The sequence below is a fragment of the Rhodamnia argentea genome, chromosome 6 (assembly GCF_020921035.1).
Source record: "Rhodamnia argentea isolate NSW1041297 chromosome 6, ASM2092103v1, whole genome shotgun sequence".
Taxonomy (NCBI): Eukaryota; Viridiplantae; Streptophyta; class Magnoliopsida; order Myrtales; family Myrtaceae; genus Rhodamnia; species Rhodamnia argentea.
Window position 1 is genome coordinate 7,068,626 of NC_063155.1, and position 12,275 is coordinate 7,080,900.

The 12,275-nt window shown below is 39.5% G+C and overlaps 1 protein-coding gene across 1 annotated transcript; it reads left to right on the plus strand.

Moving 5' to 3' along the window:
• The first annotated feature begins 4,810 nt into the window (after nucleotides 1-4,810).
• Nucleotides 4,811-7,418, plus strand: LOC115743767 (piriformospora indica-insensitive protein 2-like). The gene is made up of 2 exons (XM_030678717.2): nucleotides 4,811-5,275; nucleotides 6,127-7,418. The coding sequence occupies exons 1-2, from the start codon at nucleotides 5,045-5,047 to the stop codon at nucleotides 7,408-7,410; spliced, it is 1,515 nt and encodes a 504-aa protein (XP_030534577.2). The 5' UTR covers nucleotides 4,811-5,044; the 3' UTR covers nucleotides 7,411-7,418.
• Nucleotides 7,419-12,275: the final 4,857 nt, after the last annotated feature.

Consider the following 12,275-nt stretch of genomic DNA (forward strand, 5'->3'; position numbering starts at 1 on the left):
GCTCACTACTATCATGCTGTGTCTAGGATCGGCGCTGATAATGCAGGGACAAGAACAGGAAAAACTATCCAAAAAGTCCTAATCATATTGCACTTTTTTCAATTGGGCCGTAATCCTTTTAATTTTGTTAATTATCCCAAATATTTTTACGTTTTGCCAATTGAGTCAATGCGGTCAATTTTACCCGGAAAGCATTGATGCAAATAATTTTTTTAAAAAATATTGTAATATTGTTTCGATTTTTTCTTTTACTTTCTTTTGTTTTCCTTCTTTACTTTTTTCTTTTTTATACATATATTTTTTTTCTTTCCTTTTTTTTACCCTTTTTCCCACCATTAGCCACTGTCGGGCCTCGGATGAAGGTCGTCAGCCTCGAGTGAGGGCCGCCCTCGCCTAGGCTAGTGTGGGCAACCCTCGCCCTCACCGATTTGATGAAAGAAGAAAAAAAACAAAAATAAAAAGAAAAACACGATAACATAATAAAATGATAACACAAATAATAAAATTTTTGAAATAAATATTAATATCTTATAAAAAAAAATCGTTCACGTCATCGCCGACCGTGCTACAACAGTTGTCCACGTTAGCTATTTTCTGTCAAAATTGACAGATGGACCTCAATTAGTAAAACGTGGAAAGGTTTAGAATTTAATTGATAAAATTATAAAGTTTTAGTACTGAATTCGGAAAAGCACAATAGATTTGGGACTCTTTGCACAGTTTTACAGACAAGAAGCGGTCACAGCACAGGAAATACCTCGAAAAGCTAAGAACCGTGCCGTCCCGCAAGCTTCTCTGTTTCTTGATTTAAATGAATCTATGCAATAATTTTCCGTTTGGATCGCATCTACGCAGGCCAAACACAAAAGGGTGCATTGATGGCGGCCATTGCGCAATCTTCAAATTCAGCGGGCGGTGCTAGAAGTTGAAATCCTCCATAAAGAGGAGGGAGAGGGGGGAAACGAATGGACCTCTGCTCACTCCAAAAGGGACTGGGGAAACGAAAACCAGAACTGTAAATCCCCGTTTGGTCTGAACCAATCTCGGTCACGGTTTTGTTGGGCGTCGCCGCAACAAAGAGGCATATGATAGGCCTGACCTCGAGCACAAAAGTGCTTTGTCAACAAAAGCTAAAGTAGCTAGTTTCTTGAAGATGGGCCTTCAATGGCAGAAACAGAGAGAGACAGAGAGAGAGAGAGGGAGCTGTAATCTAATCTAAACAGTGGGCAGTACTCGGTTGTGCAGGCCTACGAGGAACAAACGGCAGGTCGTTTTCCACCATCTTCTTTGGAATAATGCCTCTGTTTCTCTCTCTCTCTCTCTCTCTCTCTCTCTCGCTCTCTCAAAAGATGATAGGGTGGTCCAGAGTTTTAGGCACCCAAAAGCTTTTAAATGCTCTTCTCTCTCTCTGTCTCCTTCCTTATGTTTTTTTTGTTTTTTTGTTTTACTTGTGTGCTAGGGATATTGATGTTTTCTTAGGAGGGGTTTGAGAGGAAAATTGCTGGATGTAGCCCAAGTTAAATCAAGCAATTGGAGTGCTTTTATTCCCAAGCATGATTGATTATAGGGGAAAGAGGATGCATGTGTCGTTTGCTAGCGAATTTCGCCTTAAAGGGATGATTATGCAAGTGGTTTTCCAAATTTTGGCTCGATGTGCAGCGCAGTTCTCGGACTTTTAATTTGTTCAATATGATCTCTGAACTGTTAGTAAATATTTTCCGTTTGCTCAAACAACAAATCACACGTCATTTGATGACTCGGATTATTATATAATGGGTTGGAAATTTTTCTTTTTTTTAAAAATGATGAGTCAACATTTCTACATTCTTATTCATCCACTTCAGAAAATGAAAAAAAATGAGGAGGAATTGAGGCTTTAACATGTTTATCGTTATTTGATGATATGAATAATTAAATTCAAATTTGAGATCAATATCTTATGTGAATGGTCCCTGTGAAACTTTCATTTTATCCGGTGCTCGAACTTAATCGGATTGAAAGTCACATCTATAAATTCTGTTAAGTTGAATTATAACGGAAAGATGGTATTGAATATTTTTATACGGTTTAGGGACTACATCGAATAGTTATTAACAGTTCAACGGACCGTATTGAACATATTGAAAATGCAAAGACGACATCGTAGAATTGGATCAAAGTTTGGGATGCATTTATATCGTTTTGCATTGATGATTGCTTATCGTATTGTCAACGGCAATGGAAGCAAATGCCAGTGCCACGTCATCTGCATGTAATTGGGAGCCAAGGAAAGGTCGCTGGCAAAGTGCATGGAGCCTCTTGTAGTCCCCAGGAGTAGGGCGAAAGTGAACAGCCATTAGCTTCCACCATAGGCCCTTCTTGTACAGGCTGCAGAACCAGACCTTAATTAAATGCCCATCCGCCATTTTTAACACTGGGGTTGCGTTTGTTTTAGAAAAAAGTATTTTATTAAAATTAATTTTGCGGACTTTCACTCATTTGATTCATCGAAAAATAACTCAATGAATAGAAAACACTTTTCGATCAAAGGAAAGTTCATGTGCAAAATCAAAGAAGTGAAATTCCCAATCTGAAGAGTTGAAGTTTAAAATTTTAATATTATTTTCTCTTCTTTTTTTTTCTCTTCCTCCCTCATCGTGATTGGCCGGCAGCGGCCACTAGCAAGCTCAAGGCCATCGGATTTGGCGGCCTCGAGGCTGTTAGTGGCCTTAGGCAAGCCTCGAGCTCGCCGGTGGCCACCGGCTCCCGTGGGTTGCGGATGGCAGGAATGAAAGTGGAGGAAGAAAGGAGAAGAAAAAGAAAAAGTAATAAAAATTAATTTAGAAATTCTAATTTCTTTTTCACCTCATATAAAGTTATGAGATTGAAATTATTTTACAAATGGAATATCACAAAACATTTTTGGTAACATATCATCAAACAAAGGAAAACAAAGCATTTTCTGGGAAAATGATTTTGCGGAAATCATTTTTCGAAAAACGGAAAAATGAATTCCCAAAAAACGTTTTCAGTTAAACAAACGCACCCTAAATCCGTAAATCGGGTGTGTCGAGTTGGGTCGGATCGAAAATGGTTCGGCTCAAATAAGTTCATTTTCATACAATGAAAATCATACTCGACTAATATTCCTAAAACACTTTTACATTTAACACAATTTAAGAAAACTCATACTTAAACTAATTTGAAAGTGTGTAATGAGTGGGAGCGAGATCAAGGGCGAGAGAGAATGGAGAGAAAGAGTCATATATGTAAGTTGAGTCTAAATAAGTTATGAACCCATTTAACACCTCAGCTCATCATATACGAGTTAAGGAATAAGTTTATGACCCATTTTGATAGTTCTATTTAGCACTTCATTAGAAAAAAATTCAATCGCATTCTTTCCGATCAAGAATCAACCCAAAACACCGTCACGAGCCTCGCATATTCCTCCTTTCGACGATGAACTTTGCTCACGCGTGAGTCCTTATTATGCACGCGGCGCGTATCTTGATTCTTTTAAAAGGACGGAATAAAAAAAAAAAAAAAGATGCCTTCCTTTAGCTCACAAGGGACGTACGTTCCATGGATCCTTTCATTTTGGATTCTAGATCAAGGGAATGTAGTGACAACCGCCATGAATGACTTGCTGCAAGAAAAAGGAGAGTGAAAACTTGCGCCCCCCACTCTCCTTAAGAAAGGAGAAGGCATCAATAAATAAATCCAGTCTTGTGTCTGCGTGCAGCCCCTACATGCATGCATGGCACGTCTCATTATGACACCCCCGATCATATATTGGCCCCCGGTAAGAACCCTAACCCTAACCCTAACCCTAACCCTAACCCTAGCTATATAACTCGAAAAAACAAGAATTTATGTATGTACTAGGAGATGGAATGAACCTCTTTCGTCGTAGGAAGTAATGCTGGGAGCTCTTATCAAAGAGCTTGAATATGACCCGATTGTTTAGATACTTATTTACAATTCGCCGCGTAATTTAAATTAAAAATGGAACAATGTCACGAAATACTCTAACCTAGTACATATGTGACGAATTTACCCTCCGCTAGTTTTTATTAAGTTTTATCGTGAAGTTGCCGAGTTGGATGACATGTGGCAATTGACAGAGTGTACCGGTTTGAAATTTTTATCCTAATTTTATTACAAATGTACCAGTTTAAAATTTTTATTATAAGAACCCAATTTTAACGAAGACTAATGAAGGTAAATTTGCCATAGGTATATCAATTTAGAGTTTTCGGTGATCGCAAAATTAGTTTAGGATAAACTTCTCACAAGTATACCGATTTGGGATTTTTGATGGTCAAAAAATTAATTTACAGTAAATTTATCGTAAATGCATCAGTTTGTGATTTTCGTTCTATTAACCCTTGAAAGATAAAGCATCGATGCTTGTTGCATCCTTAAAAGTAACGTCGCGACAAATCCTGGCGTTTTAACCGGAACTAGAAACCCTAGTCCCAACCATCGTCGATGGCTCTTTGATCCTCCTGCCAATCTAACATAAATTCTTCCCCAACAGGAAAACACAACCACATGCCCAAAGAAGAGGTCGCGCCAAGACCACCTCGTACTCTGCGAGTACATGCTTTGAAAAATTTTCTTGAATTTCTTCGAAGAAAGTGAGTTCCGGTACTTGCTTTTGCTGCAGAAAAGAGAAACTCCGGATTAGATCTTCCTCTGCCCTGTGCAAGCTTCTTGCTTCGCTGTTTGTGTGGGGATCTGTACGGAAGTCACGTAGTAGAGCAGTTCATGATCCTCCGTGTTTTCCAGTCTGCTCGGTCTAACGGGAGCTTCTCTTCCTGTGCTGTCGGTGTTTTCCGGGAAAACCAGACATCCTGCCCATTTTGCTTTTCTTTCTTGTCATGTTTCCTCTCTTTATGGCGGTGTGACCTGTGATGAGATGAGCTTAGCGTGGCCCTTTCGGAAAACAGACTCCTGTCTCTCTCATTGGCTTTTAAAAGGGTTGATACATACGAGTTTTGAGGAGCGCTAGTTGCTTCTTCACTGGGTCTTTGTGGCTTTCTGGTTTCTAGATTTGGCCATGAAGATGTCGTTTGGCCCTCCTCTTTGCTTCTTGATCGTGCTGCTCTTGCTGTCCTTGTCCTTGTTGAGCGTTTCTTGCAGAGGCCAAGAACAGGAGAACGGTTCTTCAGGGGCTCCAATGGAGAGAAGAGAGCAAGAGGCACTGTACTCTGCAATTCAGGGTTTCGTGGGCAGATGGTGGAATGGCTCTGATTTGTATCCAGACCCTTGTGGGTGGACACCGATTCAGGTACTTTCGCTACTCTTATGAATAACATGCAAGAGATGAGTGGAGATCAGAGATCATGTTACCAGCATTTTGGCTATGCATTGTCTCAGTTTCATAGGAAAATGGACATCTTGTCGGAAAAAACATGCGAAGATATGTAATGGAAGAGAAAGTAGTCATCGGATGAATGTCCAAATCCAGGTCAACTTTTTCTTGTTTCAAGTAGAAAAGAGGGGTCTTGTAAACTCAGCTAACTAATGCTGTATAGTGAGTTCTTGGAGTTTCCCCGCGTGCAATTGTCAACATCAAAGAAACCCTTTTGAGTTTCAAATCACAGTTAGAAATTTCCAGTACAATACATGTATCTTGGAATCTTCCCTAGAGAAATTCTCCCTCAATATCAAATTAGACAAGCAGTGTACTAGGATCCGCGACGTGTCCAGGATCTTCCAATAGTTTACTTCCTCCTACTTTCAATGGAGCATTTTTTGCCCAAATTACTCAACCAAGACCTGCAAATCTAAATGGTAATTATGGCGAAAGGATTTGGCAAAAATAGTAAAAAAAAAAAAAAAAAAAAAAAAGGGCCCTAATCCAACCCATGAGTATGATCATTGAAAATGAGTTGAGCTTCATTAGTTCTGGTAATCCAACTGAACTTCATCAATCTTGAAGGTCACACTTGATTCACCAAAAGCAATGGCCTTTGACCTTCATGTCCATCTAGTGCCCAAGAGCCATTACTCCTCCTGCAACTCAGAAGAGAAGTAATGTACACGCCTTGTCACCTTCACTCGCTAATTGTTTTGAGTGGAATTGAGTGCTTCATGAAGAGGCCAACCTTGACTTTCCATTTTCCATGGTCGATGCAGGGAGTGTCTTGTGATCTCTACAATGGCTCGTGGTACGTGAGCGCCTTGAACATCGGACCGGTCTATGAAAACTCTCTGAACTGCGCCCAAGATGCAGGGTTCACGCATCACTTGTTCGAGCTCAAGCACCTCACGACACTCTCCATCTACAGCTGCTTCCTGTCCCCTCACCAAAGCCCTGTCAGGATCTCCAGCTTCAGCTGGGGAGCTTTATCAAACACCTTGGAGTCGGTAGAGTTCAGATCAAACCCGGGACTCGTCGGAATGATTCCCACCAGCATTGGCAGCCTCAAGCATCTCCAATCCCTAATCCTTCTCGAGAATGGGCTAACTGGGCCTTTGCCACTGGAATTGGGCAATCTGATCAGCCTGAAAAGGCTCGTCCTTTCATCGAACGGGTTCGTGGGTCAGATCCCACCGGCTCTCGGGGGATTGAGCAACCTCTTGATCCTTGACTGCAGCAGGAACAACCTATCCGGGCCATTGCCGTTGACTTTTGGTGGGCTGACCACGCTCCTGAAGCTCGACCTGAGCAACAACAACCTGGACGGGTCTCTGCCCCGAGAACTCGGGAACATGAGAAACCTCACGCTCTTGGACCTCGGGGGCAACAAAATCTCAGGCGGGTTGATCGAAGACATCCAAGGAATGGTCTCCTTAAAGGAGATGGTGATGTCCAACAACCCAACACTGCGCGGCGAGCTCGCGGGCATCGAATGGACGAACCTGGAGGATCTTGAAGTGCTGGACCTATCCAACACCGGGCTGAGAGGCCACATTCCAGAGTCCATGACCCAGCTCAAACGGCTGAGATTCTTGGGACTCAGCGATAATTCCCTCTCGGGGACTCCTCCTCCCAAGCTCGCATCACTGCCTTGCATCAGCGCTCTTTACCTGAACGGGAACAATCTGACCGGCCAGCTCGATTTCCCAGGCACGTTCTTCAGCAAGATGGGCAGGCGTTTCGGAGCGTGGAATAATCCCAGTCTCTGTCACCGGCTCCCATTAACGCCATCGTCGTCGTCGTCATCATCGGGTGCCGATGCGCCTTTTGGGGTGAGGCCGTGCTCTCGGGAAGGAAACGCCAGCAGCAGCAGCAACCACGTGGGGTCGTCTCTATCGATAGCCAAGATAAGCGAAGGACGCGATGATCTGCATTGGGATCTGCAGGTCGAGGTCTCCGTGGGATGCCCGAGTCGGGGCGGTGATGGGTCATGGTGGGGCTCGAGAGGGAAGGTGACGATGGCGTTGGTTGGTGTAGCCTTGATCGTCGTGTTCGTGTAGGTTGAGAGAGGGAGATGTATACGCAAGGTTTGAATTAGAAGAAGGTTCAAAGGTTAAGGAAAACGCATGTGTCCGCTCACAAACACAATGGAGGAATAGAAATAAAAATATCTATTTCTTACTCTAGAGAATGGTTGTCATTCGCGCTCTTCTTTACTTAACCTACAATGGGTATTTTCGAATTAAATTAAACATTTCAAATATAAGCTAGTACGCACAAGTTTGGTAGCCCGTGTGTTGCACGGATTCTTATTTAAATTTTAGATTTGACAATGAATTTCATATATAACTTGATAGTAAAATCAATTATAACACAATTAATTGCGAAAGCACTCCGCCACTCCATGGCCGTATCAGTAGAGAACTTGTCGCTATTTTCGGGAAAAACATGAAAAAAAAAAAAAAGTGGCTCAAATGGCGTGATCCCTCCACGTTTATTTCTTGGGTTGATTTCCTTATTTGCAGAGGCATAAATTATTCAATGAAAATTTATTTACATATTATAATGAAATGACATGTATGAGAAAAACCTGCTAATGACCATTAGAATAAGTGATTCGTTATTTGTTGAATTTTTGTTGTTGGTCGATCTAAGGTTCTATTTGTTTTGGGGAAAATTTCAAAAAAAGGTCGAAGTGCCTTCATTTTCTCAAATAAGGGCTTAAAGTTGACTTTGTTTCAAATAAAGTTGCGAAGTGACATCATTGTTCCCAAATAAGAACATAAAGTGGATATTATTTCAAATAAAGGCATGAAGTGACATTATCGATCTCAAAAAATGGCATGACTCACCAGTTAATAGTGGCATTTTAGTCATTTAATAAATTTTTATTAGTTTAATTAAATTAAAAATTTTAAAAAAATTGAAAAGAAGAAGAAGAAGAAGAAAAACACATGTAGGAGGGGTCCGCCCTCCCACTTGTGGCCGCCGACCCAATGCCGGTAGGGAGGCGACTTTCACCAGCGGGGTAGCCTACGCCTCGGCAAGGGTCGGGTACTCTGCCGAGTAGAGGCGAAGGGCGACAGGCCCTCGCCTCGACAGGGAGATAATGTCAAACCAAAATATTTATGTTGGGTCAAAGGTAAAAAAAAAAAATTAACTCAAAGAATTACTCGTGATATTTGAGAAAATTTTTAATAAGGTCATGAAGTGGATCATATTTCAAATAAGTGTCTAAAGTGACCATGTCAATTTCCAATAAGAGCCTGAAATAACCATGACAGTTTCAAATAAAAGCCTAAAGTAACCATGGCAGTTTCAAATAAGGGTTTGCCTCGCCGGCTAGCTAAATATTCCAACCGATCAAGGGAATTTTCATCAAAAGACAATTTCAATTTTAATTTTTTATTTCTTTATTTCTTTTCCTTTTTCTTTTCGTTGTTGCGACTAGCGAGGGCTCAACAATCCTTGCCGAGCGCTAGCGACGGTTGCCTCCCTTAGGCCCTCACCCTCCACGCTTGGGCAAGGTAACCTTGACCTAGATTTGACAAGGGCCGACCTCCCTTATGGTCGACGAGGGCAGCCCTCTCCGGGCATCATCGGAAACCGGCTACCGACGAAAAAGATAGAAAGAAAATGTTTTTTTAACTAAAGGATGAAAATTTCTTATCAACTAGAAATTCATGTTCTTATTTGAAATTTTCTTATGATATTGCATTAGTGGTGAGTCTCCATAATTCAACGCAAAAATGGTTGGAAAAAGACTAAATTCAAAGGCTCCGTTTGTTTCGCGAAAAATATGACGTTTTTGAAAAATGTTTTCCAAGAAGTCATTTTCCAAAAAAATAGCGATGTTGTTCCGTGTTTGGCTGAAACCTAAAAATAAATTGGAAAATGTTTTTCACCATTTGGGAAGAAATGAATATTTTTCATTGGTGAGGTTGCGAGGCTTGAGGGAGCTCGTGTCTTGTCGGCTCTGACCTCATCGGGTGAGTTTGTCCTTGTTGGATCTAGCAAGGGGGAGCCTCGTCTACGACCGACGAGGCTCGGCCTTGCTCGAAGTTGGCAAGGTAGGAGCTCAATGGCTATCATCATGGCTTGCGACCGGCAGAGGAACAAAGAAATAAAAAATTAAAAATTAAAAAACTAAAGAAACTTGAAAATAAAAAGAAAGAAAATACAAGAAAAAAAAAAAAAATGATTAAAATAAAGTGAATAGGACTAGAGAGAGGAAAGATGAAGGAAAATGTTTTCCTATTTTGAAAAAGAGGAAAAAAATTTATCCACTTTTAAAGATGTTTTTTTCATGGGTGGACAATATTTTACTTGATTAGCTTATTTTGCATGAACAAATAGCCGAAAAATTTGGAAAATATTGTCTCAAAAGTTGTTTTTTGCAAAACAAAAGAAACCAAATATTTAAAAAAATATGACAATTTTTCGAGAAATCTCCGAAGGGTCGGAAAAAAGTTGTTTTTTTGGCATAGATATCATTATTCCTCATGAACATGGTGCAAAATAAGGAGGATGTTAACAACAAATTGAAATTGGAAAATAAATTTGTCTAAAGTCGGATTACATTTAAAGAAAAAAACAAGAAAAAGAAGGTTTCTCGCATGAATTACTTTACCTCACAGGAAAAATAAATAACTTAAAAAATATTTTCCTAAAATAATCCCATGTATCGCTTACGTAAACAAATGACCTAACCATATTTTCATTGTCTATGAAAATATTTAGACATAAATTATTGTTGTTGATGAAAATTTTCCGTCGACTAATTAATTCAAACGGTACGAGCGATTGTTTTTATGAAAAGTATTTTTTAAATTATTCATTTTTTGCAAAACAAATCGAGCCTAGATTGTAAGAAAACTTTAGCTCCCTAGAATTGGACGGATTTCGAAAAAAAAAAAAAAAGAATTGGTCGGACCGTGGGGCCCACATCAATGAACTTCCATCCCTAATAGAAATGGGCCAAGATGCTGGCCCATATGAAAATTAGAAATGGGTCGACCCGACGAGACTCCGAGCCCAACTCGGACTGCAGTTCGACACACATCCATTTGAAAAAGAAAACAGAGTTCGACATTTTCTAAACTCATGAAAGTCATGTCTACGCTCGTTTAAAATGCAAAAAAAAAAATCCACCCACCAAACATTTTTTTTCCCCTGCACAAGGTTACAAAATTCGGATCGGACAAGATAATCAGATTCCTTACCTCGTACGGTCAAAGGTTTCATTTTTTCTTTTATCATATATATTATCGTTGCAAATTATGTATTCTTCGATAATTCACTCGAAGTCGGTCCGAATTACTTTTCGAAACTCGATAACTTGTGTAGTCGCACTATGATTCGATCGAGTTGAGTGAAAACGATTCAACCAGCTCATTCATCGTCCTTTTCTAGTTCTTCAAAAGGATAATAACACAAATGTCTTTGAACTTTGATCCAATATACGATGTGATCAATGAATTTTTAATTTGATTGATATTATCCCTTGACTTTATCCTAATGTGCAATATGATCTCTGAACTTTTAATTTGACCAATATAGTCCATGAACTTTTGAAAATGTACAATTTAGTCCTTAAATTATGGGAAGATATTTAACGTGATCCTTCCATCAATACAAGTTCGGGACGACTTTGAATGTTTTTTTATAATTCAGGGATTAAGTTGAACATGTTTCAAAGTTTGGGGACAATATAAAACAAATTGAAAATTGAAAGATCACATTACACATTGGGTTAAAGTCCAGGGACCATACTGATCAAGTTAAAAACTCATGAATCGCATTTTATACTAGGCCAAAGTTCAGGGACTATTTATGCCATTTTCCCTTCTTCGAATCAATCAAGGTTGGATTTTTTTTCACTTTAATTCGATATGTTAAACGCTAATAATGACTATAGTGCTATGCACCTACACATAGGACAAGTAGTTAGGTATGATTTTCCTTCTAAAAAAAATAATCAAATTGGACTGATCATTGTGTTCTGACTTCAAATCTGGGAAAGCTGAATGAGGGGCAGATTAGAAAACGTGAAAGTAAAGACAAAGTCGTTAGGTTAAATCGGTGATTATTCTTCCAAACATAAAGCCAAGGACAAAATGCATAGCTTGTCATCATTCATCTAACGTGGTTTTAGCATATAAAAATGCCATAAAGCTTAAGGACAAACGCTCACACTCCAATTCCATTCCCCACCGCCCATTAATCTGACCATCTAAGGATAGTGCACTAACCATGAAATCATCTTGCCGACAATGTACTATGATCATCCAATCGAATGCGACGTGCGTCGAGTAAGGATTGGTAGAGTGATAATTAGGGGTGAGCACCGGGTCCGATTCGGCTCGAGTGCCGGTCAGGAGCGACCGATTTTAGCGAAAACGGGTGTGGCTTCCAATTTTTGCAAAACTAGAATCGGTTTATGACCGATTCGGTTCCTAGTGAAAAAGGTTAGAAGATTTTGTTAGCAGGTTGAACCGGTTTTGAAACTTCTTTTAGGGGAAAAAGAATACTTTTTTTATTTGACGAAAATCGAACCATTGTCTTCAACACAAAAAAATAACAGTATCATTATATGTTTTTGCAGTAAAACGACGCAACCTGATTTATTACGCAAAAAGTTGCTTCCCAACACTTCAAGAACAAAGCGATTTGGTTCAAAATTTCTGGGTTAATACTACGAAAAATTTCAAATTAGTGCACTTATGACAAATTTATCATCAACTATTTTTTAACCACAAAAAATCCTCCATTGGTACATATATGACAAATTTATCTTAAATTATTTTTTTAACCAACAAAAATCCTAAATTGATACACCTGTGATAAATTTATTCCAAATTGGTATATTTGTGATAAATTTACCATTCCTTAGTTTTCATTAAATTTTACCATCAAATTGTTGAGT

Excerpts from the sequence above, each read along its gene's own strand:
- LOC115743767 (XM_030678717.2), top strand. The coding sequence starts at position 5,045 with ATGAAGATGTCGTTTGGCCCTCCTCTTTGCTTCTTGATCGTGCTGCTC. Across the intron at positions 5,276-6,126 it reads GTGGGTGGACACCGATTCAG|GGAGTGTCTTGTGATCTCTA; the intron begins GTACTTTCGCTA and ends TGGTCGATGCAG.